At 39.1% G+C, this 19,608-nt stretch overlaps 1 protein-coding gene across 1 annotated transcript in view; it reads left to right on the top strand.

Moving 5' to 3' along the window:
- Positions 1–19,608, top strand: part of hcn1 (hyperpolarization activated cyclic nucleotide gated potassium channel 1) — a 76,615-nt gene that overhangs the window by 42,512 nt on the left and 14,495 nt on the right. The window contains exons 4-7 of the mRNA XM_005798632.2: positions 3,295–3,513; positions 9,638–9,784; positions 11,405–11,645; positions 17,764–17,928. Of these exons, the coding sequence (XP_005798689.1) occupies positions 3,295–3,513; positions 9,638–9,784; positions 11,405–11,645; positions 17,764–17,928 (772 nt within the window). The remainder of the gene's footprint in view (positions 1–3,294; positions 3,514–9,637; positions 9,785–11,404; positions 11,646–17,763; positions 17,929–19,608) is intronic.

Below are 19,608 nucleotides of genomic sequence, written 5' to 3'. Positions count from 1 at the left end.
GTTTCATGTTTTTCTAATGATATGCCAGACACACTGGTTGGCATTTCCTTCCAGTTACATGGGGCATGAAGTAACACAGTGCTGCACCTTCCCCACCTGTTGCTGCTGCTGGACAGCTGGCATATAAAGACACTAACTTACAAGTCAGTCAAATTCTTTGGTTTGAAAATCTTTGTGAAAACCAGAACAGTCAAACTGGAGAAGCCCCATCCTTCACTCACACTGAGGTAACCTTGCTTTAGCTTTCCCACTGTCCAACAATATCTTCGCAAGCTTAACTGATCTCTCTGAATTGCCGATAGGAGTGTCTGTGCAATTTTTTTGCCCTGTGTTGAAGCTAAATTTGTCTAGAAGCAAAGATTTGAACCCCTCTGCCCTGACCCTATCTAACATCCACAATAAATTCATAAATTCTTCAAATTGCTTTAAAACTTACAGCTGCATCACTTATTTAGAAAATACACACACATTTCTCACATTTCATGTCAGTGAGTTTCAGTTCTCCTGCCTCCCATATATAAAGATCTTACAATAATCCACGGGTAGTAACCCAAACATCAACCTATTATTTCTGTTATATAAACAATCCAACAAGCCTTCATAAAATCAGTCACTTCATTGCCTAAACAAAGCTCTAAAGCAGACAATCCTTAAAGTTTGAGCATTGAGGCAAGCAGTCTTGAACAAATGGTTCTCTGAGAAGCATTTATGTGTCTTTTTGTTGTACTGTCTTGTTCTTTAGTTTAAATGTGGCAAAAAGGAAATCTCATACACACTGCAGTGTCTGCAAAAAAACATGCACACAAACAATGAAGCTATCCATGGTTTTTAGATACACATTCATCTGGGAGCCATATGTAAAATTAACTCTTGAGTTACATAGACATGAATTGATAGACCAGACTGTGCTAATGTACAACTGTCTAAATGCCATTTGTGCCATTACAGAATCTGAGCGATTCAAGCAATGTGAATATTTGAGAAAATGAGAGGAAGCCAACGTTTTTAATTAGTGGAAAGAACAGTTATTTCCAAACAGAGGCTAACAGAGGGGAAAAAAAACAACAGAAAAACGCCTAAAATTGAGGTACCCAGTGAGCCTTGAACTCTTTTGTCTCTCACATAGGTGTGGTTGAGATAAGTGTATCGTATGAAGCAAATTTTAATGTAATTTCTGTCTGCAAGATGCAAATATATTGCAGCAGTAAGCATTCTGGCTGCCGTTGTAAGACCTGTCACATTTCTTTCCCTGCAAAGACTTACCGAGTACCACAACCTCAAAGGGCTTATTCTCCTGCTCACCGGAGATCCTGCCTGTCCTCCAGGGGAAAAAAGCACACTTTCACATTTGATAAGTGCTGTGTTAATGAGGAGGCTAAATCCTGCAGCTCTCACTTCCAAACATGACTGTCATGGCTCAGACCAACAAAAGTGGGGAACAAAAGACATTAGAGAGTTCTGGAACAAAGCTAGAAAGCTTTTCAAGCCCAGCAGTGAAATAGTGTTGATGCATTAACACATTTTAATGGTTTCACATCACAGTTTCAATAGTAAGTCACTTCCAATGTGCTTTTTAATCTGTAAAAAGGGCAAGATATAAATGAGACTGCCTAAAGGCCAGGGCTATGACGCCAAAGCTGTTATAAACAGCAACATCAAGCATGAGGGGATAGTGCCTGACATCAGAGAGAGAGAGAGTGTAAAGCAGTAATCTTTGAAATATTATTCAAACTGATGCACCCTTCTAGACTTTCTCACCCCAGTTATTTTTGTTGAAAATTGAAGACGTAAGAATGTATAAATGAAACAAGTGATTGACAAGGAGGTTAAAAGCCTGAAAAGCCCCCTCATCCCTTTAACCCTGGTCAGTTTCTGGAGGAAGTTGCTGGAAATGTCTCAGACAGTCACACATTTCACAAATTATTGCGCTAACTTTGTCAAAAGCAGAATAGCCACAAATATTCCCTAAGGCCTGAAATGTTTTTTCTCAGAAGCCCAGGGCAAAGAAGCCTTTTCTTCAGCTTAAAGGCAGTGTGCAGCATCACCTGAGGGATTGGGAGGGATACAGTACCCTATAGTTGAAACCTCTGGATAAAACTTTAATTCATATGGTATATATGAAGCAAAGTTTTATCCAGCAGTAAACTGGATACAGTTTTTAAAGATTCACTGAACACATTAAAATTTTGAGGTTGATTTTCAACATTTAGTTACTTTATTCTGTAGTGAGCTTTATTCTGCACAATATGTGTTTTATCATCATTAATTGTAACTTTTAAAGAAAGCCTATAAGAAGATATGAAAAACATAATTCACAATATTTTTTCCAAGTATTTCTTCAACAAGCATTTAGTTTTAATTCATGATTGCAGCATTGTCTGTGAAATAGCAGTTGCTAAATAGAATTGTTTGCTATTATTATAAAGCAAAGACAAAGTTATTATGGTGTTTAATATTTTTTTCATAGCATTGTGCCAGGATAATATGGTTATCATTATCAAAACAATGTACAGATCATTGCCCTGACTCAGGTTAGCTTCTTTAATCATTGTGCTTCAACTGACCTCTTTTGAAATACTTTTGTGAAAATACCAAACTTTGATTTTTCTTCACCCAGCAGCAGCTTTTACACTGAAATATATGCTGACATGCGTATCAGTGTGACATTGCAGAATTTTCACCAATAGTGTATTTATGGAAAAATAAAAAGCAAAAAAACAACAAAAAAACAGTCAGAACTCATTCATAGCTAGCCCACCTGAAAATTAGCCAACTCCATGCTCTAATCAATTTGAACTTTCAATATTTTCCATTTTTATCAAATGCAATACAACGTAAAGCAGGCTGTTCTCTGATGAGCTGAGTAACAGTGAGATAACAGCTAGGGATACTTGCTTTATACATAAGTGGGAGTTGCACAGGGATAATAAAACTAACATCTCACTCGAGAAACCCAGCTCTGCATGCTATTCTGTAGTTAAGGGCAGGTGCAGAAGATAAACTAATCAGGTCAACAGAACACATGTCAGGGGAATTACAGGCATACCTTTGATTTTATTTCCACTTTTGAGAAGAAAATATGGGGTCAGGTAAGTCCTGGCACAGTGAGAGCAGAGCAGAGAGGGAATGGAAACAGGTAGAATGAGGGCCTTAAGGTCTTAGGCTTGACATGAATGCTGGCTAAAAGCCAGTCTTCCATCAAAGCAAAGCCATCTTTTCTTCACTGCTTTGCCCCGCAGTAACTCCCCCCAACCCTTCTCTGTCTCCCCATCTCCTCTCTCTCTGTCCTTGCAGAATGTGTCCTGGGGTAAGCAGTATTCCTATGCCCTCTTCAAAGCCATGAGCCACATGCTGTGCATCGGGTATGGCGCCCGGGCGCCCGTAAGCATGTCCGACCTGTGGATCACCATGCTGAGCATGATCGTGGGCGCCACGTGCTACGCTATGTTTGTGGGCCATGCTACAGCGCTAATCCAGTCACTGGATTCCTCACGCAGGCAGTACCAGGAGAAGGTAAGAGTCCTGCCATTGCATACAGGAAACATAATACTTTTAAAGTAGATTAGTCCTGCTTGATTTATATAATAGTAGATGTCTAACAAATGGGTTACAGGGTGTAAGACCTAAGGTAAAATAGCAGAATTATACCAGGTATTAGTTTGATTGGTTGGCTTTCTTTGAATTACATAAGATCTTACACTTCGGAGCGAAACTTAAATTAGCTTTACTCTCAGTTGCTCTCAGATTATAAAATCCTGGATGATGACCAGAAAAGAGGATTCAATTCCCTCCACAGCAGATAAAAGTAAGGTCGTTGGGGTCAGGATTGGACTTTAAAATGACCAGTCTGTGAGAAGTTGCATTATGTTTTTCTTTCTTTTAATTTTCCTTATTACATAATTAGATTTTTTTTTTTTTTTTCCGCATGGAGAGTGATTATTTCGCTTTACACCCAGCCACCATCTGTGATCATGCTGAGGGGCCTGGGCTTCTCCCAGAACAGCCGGCAATGACCGATGTGCTCCTGAGTTTGCACGCGAGACGCTCAGTTTAACTTCCATACTTCTCTGTTATGTAGCAGTAAACCCATTTACTGTGCTTTACATACGACTGTGTGCTGGTAGGGATTAACGTCCTCTAAGTTGTGTCATGCCGGGACACATGTATGATTAAAACAAAAAGCTGAACTTCAGCAGCACTAATTCCAGCTTAGACAAGCTGAATTGTCCATAATGTATTCCATTTATTTCATTATAAATTGTTTTTGCCAGAACAATATTTTTCTTTTTCAAAATTACAGAAATTAAAAGTTAATTTTATACAGCTGCAGGAGCTGCAAATTTTTGGTTTTAGTAATTAAGGTACTATCACTGGTTTTAGTAATTCTCAGCTATTTATGTCTGATCCACAAAGACTCTCCAGTGATTATGTATCAGGCTATAAAATCTTCCCAGAAGACGAAAAGGTTAGTTGATTTTATATCCATTTAAGATAACATTCTGAGATACCCGATCGGCATCTGTAAAATACTGCAGCATATGTAATTAGAGGTGCTATAATTAGTTGATTGGTGAAGTCGATGTGAAGTTCCTTTGATGTTCATTCAGTAATAGAAGCACTTTGAGCCTTTCAACTTTTCTCTTGTGCTCATATGTGGTAATTGAGCATTTCTAATGAGATTAGTATTTATCCTGAAAGGCCTATAATTAATCAAATATCACAATTGACAAGTTTATTTAAAAGAAGTACAGCAAAACACAGTTAGACCTTACATATGTTCTTGTATAAGTTGGCATTTAGATTAGTGAAAGTTTTCACGTGAAATTAAGTTCTTATTGCAGCTTCTTTCTCCTTTTAGTGTTTAGTTTGGCCTGCAGCTCATCAGCAATAGTTCAAACGGGACATGCAACTGAAAACAAGGCATGCTCTTTTTATATGAAATCAATCAGAAATTATAAACAAACCATTTAATGCAATAAGACATTATATAGTACAATGTATTTGAAGGTAATACAATTTAATGCATTGCAATGTATTTGATATAATACTATGATACACTGGAATGTGAAACAATACATTGAAAACAGTATACAATGGTGTTACAATGTGATGTGAAACAACTAAATACGCCAAAATACGATTAGCTTCAATGTAAATACAATACAACTCAAATAAACTTTAGCTGTTTATTTTCTGCCAGTCCACTAACTCAAAGATTACATGTTAGTTTGTTCCAGACTCATTGTGCTGGTTTGTGGATTGGCACAAACAAAAAGAAAAAAGTTCAACTGATACACATTATCTGTCCCGTGGGAGGTTGTTACCATAATTCAGATCAGCAGAGTCACCTTGGCTGTAACTATAACAGGACATGCTAAAGTACCAGTTCATTAATCTACACCTTGCTTATAAAAGCATTTAGATGATTTTAATTTATTCTAGCACGATGGGCTGACCTTGCCAGACGCTTTCGTGGTCGATGCAATCTAGAAAAAGCACTCATTGCATTTGGCCCGGCTCCACAAAGCTGTTTAACATGCCACTTAAAACTTGTCATTACTGTATGATTGCAGGGCTTTTGCCAGAATCTTTCTGCTGCAGAATCACTCTTAAATGTATACTGAAGTTTAATCATAAAAATCGAAAAAGAAAAACCTAAAAATGTGGATTTTGCATGTCCAGATTTATTGTAATTAGGAAAATAATGTTAGGATTGCTTATAGACAGCTAAAGGCACACCACAAAACATTCTTACAAACAGTTGCCCACAGAAAACAAGTCTGGAGTCTAAGGTTACTGAATTAGTGGCATTTCTTTTGCTCAGTGTGTGATGTGCATCTGCTTCACAGCCGATAGTCTTAATCTACTCCCCTCCGCCCCCTTCCCATTTTACCTTTCATTTCAACAGCCCTCCAGGCATTGAACTCTTAGCTTTGAGGCCGTGAATATGTCTTGTTTGTGGGAGCAGAAACCCCAGTGTGTGGCCAGGTTCAGCCAGGGCTGATTTGCTGCATGGCTGTGCATATCAGTGAAGCAGGATGAGGAGCAGCAGGAATGAGTTCAGGGTGCTGAGCCTCTAGTCATTACATCTATCTCTGTCACAGCTGGGGGGGCTGGAGGGGTTAGAGACATGGATGCAAAGATGTATGACGTGGACGTTCTTGTTACAAGTAATTCGATGGTAGATGATGTTTGTGGCAAGTATTTGTTGGGAAAATGTGACCCATATAGCCAATGTTTTTAAATGTTCTTTTGTGTTGCGTGAGGGTGGGAAAAAAAAAAAGACTTAAAGGGGATGAAAAAGACAGAGTGAGCATTTTTAGTGGCGAGGAGTCAGAGACATTGTTGGAGGGGAGAGAAGGAAGTGAGGGAGTAAAGTATGCATGATGTCAACACATTCCTGCTGTGATGCCTTGGTGCTGAATCACTGCAACCCAGAGGACATCTGTGTCATTCAGTTCAGGAAGACCGAAGATCTCTCTCTGTATAGCTGCTTCCAATATTTTGCACCAAAAAAATCATTTTTAGCTACTTCAGGCACTAACTAAAAATACATATTAGATTTTTCTTTTTTTAGGAAAAGAGATGGACTCTTGATTGAGGGATATGAGTAGTTTTAGTCAGATCTTAATTACTTCATCACAAACTTATGAATGCTATAAAAACAAGCTAGAATTTAAAATTAAATCTCCACAAGCAAGAATTTTCCATCTAATTTCTGATCGGATGTTTTTTTATGGAAGGCTTTGGATTAACAAAGCTAATCAATTATGCAAAAAGTAAACGCTACGACATAGGAACAGCATTTAAACTTTATTTACTATACCTTCTATAGGTGGTGCTTGGATACCCCATGTGTGGGAGAGAAGTCGTAAAACAAGAGTTCAGTCTTATTGTTTGAAAGAAAATCAACATTAGTGTGGAATTTTGCACCGTACTTTAGCAATTAGTGCATGTAGCAGAGCTAGCAGCACTAAAACATCAATGTACGTTCTTAGAGAATGCTAACATTTACCATAGATCAATATTTCCACAAAGAATATAAACACTTCTAAATCCTGCTAGCTCTTTAAGAAACGGAGGTTGAATAGCAAAAGGATAACGCAAAGCAATTTTGGTGCAATATGCTCATCTGTCCTGTTACCCGCTGAAACGGAGGCCTTTTCTCATTCTCTCTTGCAGCCTGAATGAACTGCAGACACATAGCTGATACTGAAAATAGCACACCGAGTCTTTTTTGCTCAGTAACAACCTCTACTATGAAGAATGTAGTGGATAGCTTGATCTAGTGGTGCTTGCTACTCATCGGTTTCTGCCCAGTAAAAGTTGACCAAGTTAAAAATCATCTCATTGTGGTCATCAGTTGATTTCCCATTTTTCTTTACTGAAAGTACTATGTTAAGCAGCAGGTCATGTTGATAATCCTCCAAGTTCTGCACTTTCGCCTCACTCTGTGCCCCACCTTGACTAACTGAGTCAAAATGTCCTGCTTGAGTCACAGTGGACACTCTCCAGCATCAACTGTGTGAACTCAAAATAAATCAATTTCCCACAAACAAAACCCTAGCCCCTTATCACCTTTCTGCAGCTGGGAGAGGGAATCAATAAAGGGGGGCATTGTGACTCAAGTGTCTTCTCCCTCACTGACAAAATTCATTTTGTGGAGCCAGTTGCGCCGCACCGGTCAAAGAGCTTGCCACTGGCCTGAGCTACCAACCTCAGCTGCTGTCTGCTCTCCCCCACTGCTCCGCTATGATTACCCAGAGGAGTGTGAGAGACATTGTTTATTTTCAGCTGTCTGGGCTGCGGACTGGATGGGAAGATTGTGTCTATCACAAATCTGTTACAAAACTGATCAAAATAGGTAGTTTCATCTGCATCTTCGGCTTTCCCTTATTTCTTCTCTTTTTGATTGTCTGAGGCTTGAATTAAAACGTTTTCACAGATTTAGTAATTGAAAAAAGGCAAAAAAAGGGGAGGATTGGAAGTTTCTCTTTTATTTGTAATATGCTAATATTGTTATCCCATTTTTACAGTGCTTGCCTGGCTTTTTGCAGTGCTCTCCAAGGAGCATTTTACAGTTTCTTCTTTTTTCTCATAGCCTGAAATGATTTTTTTTTTGTTTTTCTGTGAACTATTGTATAGGTTTTTCGACTGATTTTGTGATATTACTTGATTTGCTCCTAGTCTCAAAAACAGCCTCCTTGGTCTTTACTTCTTACAAAGGATTATATTTAGTATATATATTATAGTTGTCCTAATGGCAACAAATAAAATTTTGATTTCACCTCATATTGGAGATTAATTAAAAAAAAAAAAAACACATTTCTGATGTGACTATTTTTTTAGTAAAAAAAAACCCTAACCCTAACAAAAACCTGGTCACATTTCCTCATGTAAATAAAAATCTGAAATGTGTAACTTGTTTGTCTTCCTACCCCTTCACTCTGACACCCCAAACAAAGGTTAGTTCAGAAGTCACCAAATTAATAAGTTATCTGCTGTTTGCATTTGTCTTACAAAATACTCAAACTGATTATCAAATTTGATCTTCTAAAACCATTAGTTACTCTGAAAAATAACAAAACAGGTTTTGAAAGCAAGGTTATGGAAGCTGTTTGCACAGATCTATCATTGAGTCTGCTTAATATTCTTGTCCTTCACGGTCTGATGTGTGATGCAGACACACACTGACACACCAACCCAAGATTAATGTGGATAATGAAAAAGTTGTTTGCAATCTAATGGCCATTTTTAATCACTGAATCAAATCTTGGCTTCCTTTGAACAGATCTCAAGTAGTAACTTGTACATGAGTTGTTTTAAAAATGATCTGTACTCCTAAACATGTTCATTCTTTTTATGCGTTAGTTACATTATGTTTCATATTGCTATGCAGCTCCTGAGAGGACTGTGTGGCTGCTGAACCTCAGGAAGAAAATTGAAGTGAAAATGTCCAGTATGCATTATTTAATCTTTTCCTTGGAGTGACTGTGAAGAAATCATTGACTAAAATACAGACAGGAAATAGAGTACTGAGAAGGTCGAACACATCATGAGAACCCAAGATTGAAATACTGTACAAAAGGCACTTGTTACCTACAGCAAAAGACAACTTTCCTTTAAAAGAAATGTTTTGGGGCCCCATTTAAGTTGTCCATAGTCCTGCGATTGTCCTTGCAAGAAATATTTGACAGAATATTTTATCAAATTAGTCTGAAAATTCAGTTTTCAGTTTGATTTATTTGTTGTAGAGCCTAGTTTGGTCATTCGCATTAGCGCTGGGCTAGGTTAGGTTAGATGAGGTTATCTGAGCTGCTACCTTGGTCAGACATAGCCCTCAGCCTGTTCTTGTTCCTGCTTTCCTTCACCACCTGCATCTCTCTCTTTGTGGCTGTACCTCCACACACACAACCAGGATATGGCACTGTGACTCAGTGAGCGCACGACTTGTCCCTGTTACAGGGACACAAAAGTACACTGTGGGACCGCAATGCTATTCACAACTTTGCTTGTGATTCAGATCGCACTTTACAATGACATTTTTTTGACACATCTTAACAGCATTCTGCCAAATAAAAGGATTGTAAAAGCTGTATGAACTGAAGCATGTGTCTTTTTTTAAATTCTTTTCTAGTATAAGCAAGTGGAGCAATACATGTCTTTCCACAAGCTTCCAGCAGACATGAGGCAGAAAATCCATGACTACTATGAGCACCGCTACCAAGGCAAGATTTTTGATGAGGACAACATTCTGAGTGAACTCAACGACCCACTCAAAGAGGTGAGACAGCTTCACTGATGAAACATATGAGTGAATTCAAACTTTGACCCCATATCATTTCCTGTTTGATGGAAATTTTAAATTGGATTTTAGAATACTTTAAAAAAAATACAGGGAAAAGTGTTTCTGACAGCTGGAGTCACATTTGCAAGAAGAAAAAAAATTCTCTAGGGTGAACTTTGAATGTTTAATTTTGCACAAAAATTAAGTGAGCATTAGGTTGAAAGATGTGTGTGTAGCGAGGGGCTAGTTTATGTCTGAGCTCTTAAGACTCAGGTGTTACGACAACATATTTTGCAGGGGTAGTTCAGTATGTGCAAAGAGGAAAACCTTGCATAGACTGCCAAATGATCTAAACAAATTTATTTTATTTTGTAATATAATCTAAAACCTGAATGGATTGTAAATGGTGTTTGTTGTTTATAACATTGTTGGATTGAGTATGGTGGTCACACTTTTAAAATTTTGCCAGTTTTGAATATTAATTCAAATAATAAATAAACAAATTAAGAAAAACATGCTCAATCTGTTGTTGGAATTTGTCAATTTAGTGCAGAAATAAATGTAATTTTTTAGCATTTATTTGCTAAAATCACATTCTTGCATTTTTTTTCTGCAATATAGATGGATAGATGGATGTCAGGCACAAATCACATGCTTTGAAGAATCTGTAATCACTGAATAGTTCAGCCCAGGTATCATTTCAGCACAGTCTAAGGTGTTTACCTACCTGTAAACATAGTGGTATAAATAAACAATAAACAGATTTATTTTGAAGGCCTGCATAAATATGTTTGCTTTCGGACATTATGACCATTTTAATGGTAAATACAAGAAAAACATCTCTGGTTTGTAATTGCAAACAGCCATACTGTTTCAACACTGCTGCATAACTTCCAACTCGTATTCCTGCTGTCTGCCATATGACAAAACTTCAAAAAGGCAAAGCCAAAGATTCCTTCTCAGACATGAATGCTGGCCCGCTATGAGAACTGTTTTCTGTCTAATTCATTAATTCTGGTGCATGACTGAAGTCAGAACTCCATAGCGTTTGCTGACAAACACATCTGAGGCTGCGCTAGGATTCTTCTCTGTTGCACTCATGTAGCCAGCAAAACATTGCAGAGATTGGTTATCTTTTTTGTTAATGTCCCGTTGTCACTGGAGGAGAGTTATCGCTCATGTGGGGTCAACAACACGGCACTGCGGTTGCCAAGTGCCCCGGCCTTCCATCTGCACAGCAACAGAGATGCTACGTACAAACAGACAACAAGCTCCTAATCTCCTGCTGCGTATGAGGGGACAGGATGAGACCAGCGAGATGGCTCACAGCCGGCACCAGAGGGCAAACTCATCAGGATCTGATTTATGTGCCAAAAAGTTTCCTCTCATGAGACATATGGGAAGTGCTTGGGAAGTATTAAGCCTAAATCAGCGCTGTGTGTCCAATTTCATTTATGTTTGCAGATAACGGTTCAGAGATGAAAGGTTTTGGAGTTTTTTGTGTCGGACCACCTATCTGCTTGCTTGCTTTTCCCTGTGTTCAGGTGGAAATAAGTGAATTATTTATGGCATGAGCGTATCCATTTCTTACATCCCTGTTTCTTTTTCCTCCGCCAGGAAATTGTCAACTTCAATTGTCGTAAGCTTGTGGCCACCATGCCTCTGTTCGCCAATGCCGACCCCAACTTTGTGACGGGGATGCTGAGCAAGCTGAAGTTTGAAGTTTTTCAACCTAATGACTATATCATCAGGGAAGGCACGGTTGGGAAGAAGATGTACTTTATTCAGCATGGCGTCGTGAGTGTCATCACCAAGTTCAACAAGGAAATGAAACTAACTGATGGATCCTACTTTGGAGGTAAAAAAAGAGAATATTTTTTATTATCTGGCTTTTCTACACACTCACATAAAAATTCAAACGCTAGTTATCTGATTGCGTCAGCCTGCTCAGAGTCATACATATATATGCACATGTAACATGCTTAGACAGAAAAGCCGACTAAGGCTTCTGTTTGATGCTGTTGGAAGTCATTGTAGATTCTCAGTAACCAGTTTCAGACGTTAGTCAGCTTCGGTGCTTACATAATCTCTCATCTGGTTGCTGGAGTGGGCCAAGGCGCGGATCAGGCATCCCTTAGGACACACACAGAGGTCCCTCCTCCACACTCACCCTCGCATGCAAAAACTCCTCGCCTCCTCTGTTCGTTCTTGCTGGATGTATTTATCATGAGCAACTGAAAACTCTTCTGCTTGAAGTCAGGAGCACCTTGCTACTCTCACCCTGTCACCATGCTTTAAATCTCGAATTTTTGTCGTCTTCAAGACATTCCAGATTTCATACATTTCTTTTTTTTTTTTTAATGTCACTTGTAATTTCATTGCAGGTTGTTTACTCTGCCAAAATCTACATGCAGACATTGCTGTGTCTTATTGAAAGCAAAGCAAAGTTTCCTATTTTAGACTGTCTTGCATTTTTTATCTCTTGAGCTCACCCCTGCTATGGGAGGAGGGTAAGTCTAAGAATACCTTCCCTTTGGTGTGTCTGTTGAATGCACTGTGACTCGTTGACGGGCTAAAGGAGGCAAAAACAAAAAGTCTCCCGGTTGAATCATCAAAGTCCATTATTCCTGTCCAACACTGCCTTCAAATGTTTCTACACCTCTGCTCAAAACAGGGAAATACTGTGCCTTGGAAAAGTATTTTCACCTCTTCACCTTCTCCACACTTTTGTCACATAAAAACCATCCTTAGTTTATGCTATTAGTAACTTTTGATGTACATTTTTGCATATTTCATGCGATAAAATAACTCGAAGATGTGATGAACATTGGTATTAAATTCCGCTGATTCAATAGTTTGTCAAACAACCTTCAGCTACAATTGTGACTGCAAGTGTTTTAGAGTGTGTCTCTATTGTCTTTTAACATTTAGAGGCTCATTTTATCTGCAGATTCTTGTTGGCAAAAAACTCAAGCTTCCTCTACTTTAGCCTTTACTCCATATTTTTTATTCCCCATCTTTTTTCAACCATGCATACCATCAAAATGTTCATTTTTGGTTTCATTTGCCCAGAGTATCTTCTTCTACAAGTCTCCTGGGTCCCTTGCATGGATTGTAATGAACTGTCAACAGGACAGTGGCTTGTGGCTTTCTTCCAGCAAAAGCTTCCTTCTTGCTGTTCTTCAATAAGGGCCAGATTAGTGGAGTGCAAGGCTAATGTTTGTTATTTTAACAGATTTTATTTTCACCTGGGCTATGACAGCTACTTCTCCAGAATTGCTTTCACACTGCAATGTGTCAAAGAATTCAAACTCTTTGAAAACCCTGCTCACCCCACCTCGCCAGTGGTGGTTCTGCACCAAGAACCAGTGAAGGAAATGACACAATAACTCCAGAAGACGACTTCCGTCTTTGCAAAGCGTAGACAAAAGTCGAGTGATGTCAGATTTTAGCTGTTGTAGGATTTCTCACAACATATTTTCCCACTAACATTAGACTCTTGTGTTTATTAAGTTGTATTTACCCAGAATGCCCTGCCCGTAGTTTGCTTCCTGCTTCTAAAGCGGTCTCCGGTCTCGAAACCACCAGAGTTCACTTCAACTGAACTGAGACTTAGGGTTTAGGCGGACCAGAGTTTTTTTGGTCGCTTCAGAGTTTGATTGCACTTTCACACCTCTCTGCAAATCAACTAGAGTTCGATTAAATTGGACCAAACAAGACTGCTGTGAATGCTCCTTCAGTTTGTGATGGTGTTTTTTCACTTATGTTTTCAAATAAACCCCTGATGATCAGTTGATCTATCGCATAAAATAGATTTAAGTTTGTTTTTGTAACATGACAAATTGTGAAAAGGTTCAAAGGGGTATGAATACTTAGATGCCTTAGGTAACTCTTTGGGAGAGTCGGGGACCATCTGGCATTGCTCTTGTAGAAAAAAAGCCATAGGAAACTAATAGCATAATGATGAGCAGGACATTTGGGAGGACAATAGGTCACAAAGCACCTTCAGCCATGGTCATTACTACACCTGCATGCTGAAATAACATCACCTCAGGGCCAGAGTGGATGGGATTACATATTACTATCACACAGAAACTCAGCAGTGAAGCCATTGTGTGGCTTTAGAAATAATACAGCATGATGCTAGAACAAGACAGACAGCAGACCAGAATCCCTTTTGGGCCTCAGTGTCTTAGTCATACGGGACTTACCCTCCTCACACACACAGGAGGAAAGCGGGTTGCCACAAGTGTATATGTGACACATGACGTGATGGTAAATTATCCTCAACGCTCCAGGAGTCAGTGGTTATGCTTTGTGACAGCGCAACAGACATGTGTCAAACTGCAGCATCATGAGGAGTGATAACTGGTTCCTGACGTACACGATCCCACAGCAACACCCGAGGTTTTCCAGGTGAAGGGGATGATATTTCAGAAGAGTTTTAAAATTCATTTCAGGGCTCCTATTCTCTCCATGTCAACACAGAATTGCAAGCCAGGACAACAAAAAAACAGAGGTAGTTGAATATGTATAAGGTGCTAAACCAGTGAACTTGCCACCCAAATAAAAAGCAAAAGTGGGTAATAGATCTTGTTTTTCTAAGTTTATACGTTCTAAGTCTTTCTTAGAAGCAACAGTAATTTTTTGTAAGGTGTATACAGGTTCTTTAACTTGTTAAAATGATTGATAAGGGGGGACATTACTTATCTAAACATGAAATGTAACCTTGGCATTAGACGTATGAGGAATTGGCTAAGTGAATGAAAAAGATCCAGTATTGCTGATGGGTTTTTCTTTGTTCAAATTTTGCAAAAGCTATAGCTTTCATTTGTCTATATCAGTATCAGACAAAACATCATTATCTACACACCCACTGCTGTTTAGCCCACTTTAATCGGATTCTTAGTGTCAGGTACATTTATCTCTGGATGTTGCCATTGTTGTGTCATATAAGCTTATTAGTTGCATAGCATGCTGCTTTAAATACAGACCAACCATCGACTGTACTTGTTTTGACTCTTGTATCTCCCACACGTCTGAAGCCACATGTGACATGATGCATTCTTCTATCAGCATCTCTCATCCTCTATGTGTTTGCCAGGTTCACTAAGGAACCTCTTGCTGTAAAGGCTGCTTTTCCATTACAGCAGGGCTAACACCTTCTTCACACTCACACCTTGAGAGAGTGTTGCTTGCACATCTTGCACAGTCTGTGCTCTGCTTCCATGATGTATCATGGCAGAGCCAAGAAAAATTACACCGTAACAGGTTAACGTTGGCCATGTGAAGGAAAGTGGTAGACTGTGTACAGGTGCAAATGTAAGTGGAGGTCAAAGAGTGTTAAAACAGATAAAGGACAGTAGATGAGGGGGTGGTTTATTAAAAAAAATTAAAAAGGTATTTTGCTTCAGTCAGCCACTGCAAATGTTAAGTTACTGTTACGCTGTTTATCGTACCATGGATGTTGGTGTTTGTAAAACACACATTTTACGTGGGTTTCATTATGAAAAAGATAAATTTCCTTTTGTGAAACACATGATCCTGTTACATCTGCTTAGGTATACACTTTGCTTGTGATGTCAATGTGTTCAGTGTTAAGATGAAAGGTGTCAGATGTACAGTGTGCTGCTGAGTCAGAACAGAGTAAGTTATTTTGCTATGACATCACTATCACTTTTCTTTATAATTTGTATTTATTAGTAGTAATCATTGACCATTTGGAAATGAAAATTCTAAACTTTATACACAGCTTTTGAGTAACACCAAGTGATCAAATTCTTTGCAGGATCATTCAGACTCCGGTTTTGGTACTCTGGATATTTTTAAGCAAATTTCATTTTACCTGCACGCTTCCCATGAGGTTCCAATAATCCACTTGTACGAGGCAAAAACATTGACAATAACTTTATCAGAATTCAAATTGTCAAGATCCTGAGCATGCTCAAAGCAGTGTGGTGCTAAAGATTTACCAAAATAAACGTATTCAGTTCTAATGTTGACGCGGTTTATCTTTTCCTCCTAGTCGTTAAAGTTTTGTGCTTACATTTGATATTTATTAAAAGTAGTCGAGATAAAGTGGATAAATATAGATTTTTAAAAGAACAGAAAACTGCTGCATTTTTGGTTTCTAGTATGGAATGCTTGAGTGGACTTGTGTGAAGATGGCCTCTCTGTCATTGTATTATGTAATATTCAGCTTCAAACATACACTTCACAGTCAGAATTTTGGAAAATTCTCACTTTAAAAAGTGTTTCCAAAAATGCAGCACGTGTCACTATAAACTCAAATTGCGTGTGGTAAGGTAATGTGGACAGGCCCTCAAAAGACAAGCTCTACTGTCTTGCAAGTAGGCAGTGTTGGGAATAAATAATTCTAAAAGGAATTTAAGTGAATTAAGGAATTCACTTAAATTCCATCCATTTTCTGTTCACCCTTTGTCCCTAATGGGGTCGGGAGGGTTGCTGGTGCCTATCTCCAGCTACGTTCCAGGCGGGAGGCGGGGTACACCCTGGACAGGTCGCCAGTCTGTCGCAACACAAAGACATACAGGACAAACAACCATTCACACACACACACCCCTAGGGAGAATTTAGATAGACCAATTAACCTAACAGTCATGTTTTTGGACTGTTGGAGGAAGCCGGAGTACCCGGAGAGAACCCATGCATGCACAGGGAGAACATGCAAACTCCATGCAGAAAGACCCCGGCCGGGAATCGAACCCAGGACCTTCTTGCTGCAAGGCAACAGTGCTACCAACTGAGCCACTGTGCAGCCCTCACTTAAATTCCTTTAAGTGAATTTAAGTGTGTCACTTAGCCTTTAAAGAATGCCCTCTTTAGGGTGTAGCTTACAAGCCAACAAAAGAAATTAGAAAATGTTCTTAGGTGCCGTTTTGCTGTGTTAGCCCTTAAGAAAAAAAAAATGACGATGGACCAGCGCTGCATTTTATTCTTAATAAATGGAATTTATGAATTCAACTTACTGACTCTTCTTCAACCTCAAACATTAAGAACCTAAATGGGGAAGGGATCATTTCCGCATTCTGCATGCAGAGGAGCGTGTACATGGCAGAGCATGAGATTCAAGGTCAACACGTACTCCACAAGAAGATTTTTTCTGGTCATGACATTTATACTTTAAAAGAGCTCAACTGAAGAAATCCTTTAAGGTCCCTCCTACTACATTTGTATGTAATGGTTATTGAACACAACAGAGAAATAAAAAAAGATCTCACCTGAATATGTTAACAAGAAGCTGGAAGAACTCCCAAACCAGGCTACAATTTAAGAATGAAATCACTTACAGCCTACAGTCATGGGACATAGAACTAATTTCTCTGTTTTTGCAAAGTATGTAAACAACTTAAGTGGCGTTAACAGGTACCTGGTAGGACATATGAGTAGCAATGCTTTTCTTCAAATGGATGTGCACTGTGTACAATGATTCTGCATTAATAGAGGTAGGAAGTTAGGGTGTTTTATATATTGTGCTGCTCAGTGATAATGTGATCAAAGTGATCAATGGGGACTACAAGGAGAATATAGATATGTTGCTGATGCATTGTTCTGCTGTCGTTCTTGTATTTCATCGCATCAGAGACAGGAATACAGGTGGCTGTAAAATCATCCCCAGCTTTAGTTACTCATTACATTTTAGAAACTGATGCAGTGACTAGGAGCCTGACAGTAAAGCTAACTACGGTGTTATATTATGGGACTATTAGCTCTCTACAGGATGATGAATTGTCTTAGCATAATGACTGTGACAGTCCTGCTCATGAGCTTCTCAATTTATTTACATTCACATTAGCTCTCCTTCTCCCGAACCTTTTGTTCTCACAGATTCATCTATATGATAATGTGTACAGTAATTACTGGGATGATTTCCTTTATGGCCTTTTGCACGCTGCAGTCCTGCTACTGTTTCCTTCATGTGTTTTTCTTTGTACCTCTGTGTCCCTGTCATGCAGAGATCTGTCTGCTCACCAAGGGCAGACGGACAGCGAGCGTACGTGCAGACACCTACTGTCGACTCTTTTCCCTCTCTGTTGACCATTTCAATGAGGTGCTAGAAGAGTACCCCATGATGCGACGTGCATTTGAAACTGTAGCCATCGACCGCTTGGACCGCATTGGTAAGACCCAATTTTTTTCTCGTTTCTAATTGATTGGTTCTGTTGCCCGTCATCATGCCTCGTTGTCTTGTCCTAATCAGATTCCGATTGCCCTTATTTCCTCATAAAAGCATTGTGTGTACCATCTTGTGCTGCATGACCTGTATGCTACCTTTTCTTTTACTTGTGTCTGTTTTTTTTTTTTTTTTCTTAAATAACACAAAAGACAGTTCTGTTGTAACCTGTCTTAATCCTTCTAATGAGCAAAAGTAGCATTTTGTGGTTGGATTAATTGGAAGGCGGTGCATGTCGCTGTCCGGGAGGGAGTCTAGTCGCCCACTTCTTTGGTTTGGTGTTGACCCCCCCACTGGAAGCCACCGAGTCGATGGAAGCTAACCTCACGTGCATGTGTGTCTGGCTCTTTGTACACTCATCCAAACTCCTGGGTATGAGCAGCACCCCACCCAATTACAGATTTCTTACAAAATTAATATCAGGGACAAGAGAAATGTTACCATCTGGTGCAGCTCAGTTGGCTGTCAAGCAGGCTCCTGATCAGTATAACACACAGTGCCTTGCAAAAGTATTGATAGCTGGTTCTTAGATTTTATTTTATTTTTTTTAGATTTTGTCTGAACCACAAACTTCACTGTATTTTACTGTGGTTTTATGTAATAGACCAGCAGAAAGGAGCATACCCAAATAACCCTTCCTTTACCTTCACCACCTTTACCGAGGCCCGCTTGGATAAAGCGACCGTTTTCTGGTCTTTAACAAACATCTGAGGTTTTCACAGCTGCGTCTGCACTGAGATTGCACACAGTTTAACGTTTACTATACACAGGTAAGGTCAAAATGAATACCATCGATTTTAGTTTAATTAATCTTTTAATTTTACCAACGTGTTCATTATGGCATCAAGTAACATCAGTGTTTAAGAGTGACCCAGCCAGATCCCAGCTACAATCTGGTAGAGAATCTGTCAAGAATGCTAAAGAGTAGGGTAATGGCACAGAGAACATCCAACCCCCAAGAGTTAAAGGAGCTGTATTATGCATTTTCCAGGCACAGCGTGCCACGTTTTAGTACAATCAAGTAAACATGCTACCTTCCGTTCTTATCAAAATGTTTTATACATCTAGCATCATTTAAAATAAATTTGAGTTTGCAATTAGATGCCTTGAAATTGATATCCTACTCATTTTTACACTCTGTTTTCAGTACATTATGACAACAGTGCTCCTCCATGATGCGGTTAACCACTATTGGACTGAGTAGTAGTTTGCACAATGAGCTCAGCAGATATGCAGTTCCACCAGATGTTTGCTAATTGCTGCTGCCGCTAGTCTGGAGGAGCTGAGTGTGGGAGTTCTTTGTGGTGTGGGGCAGAAGCTCGACTGGTGACTGCTGCTCCAAAGAAGAGCTTTTGGTAAATAGGCGGTACTTTGTCTGATCTGGAGATTCAAGGATTTCTCAGACATACAGGAAATAATCAAAGCAACACTCCAGGTATGTTTTGACTGAAGGCATAACATTGTAAGATGATTTAAATCTCAAGAAAGTAAATTTTACAGGAAATCCCTCCCTCCCCCTTCAGCATATCATTAGAGATAAATTGTCACAATACCAGTAAATACACACAATATGGTCATCAGAAATTACAAGAACAGTTTCAGACATGTCTGTCTCATTTACTATCAA

Source organism: Xiphophorus maculatus, chromosome 8 (assembly GCF_002775205.1).
Source record: "Xiphophorus maculatus strain JP 163 A chromosome 8, X_maculatus-5.0-male, whole genome shotgun sequence".
In the NCBI taxonomy this organism is placed as follows: Eukaryota; Metazoa; Chordata; class Actinopteri; order Cyprinodontiformes; family Poeciliidae; genus Xiphophorus; species Xiphophorus maculatus.
Note: the sequence above shows the minus strand (reverse complement) of the source record. Positions and strands in the feature narration are given on the sequence as shown.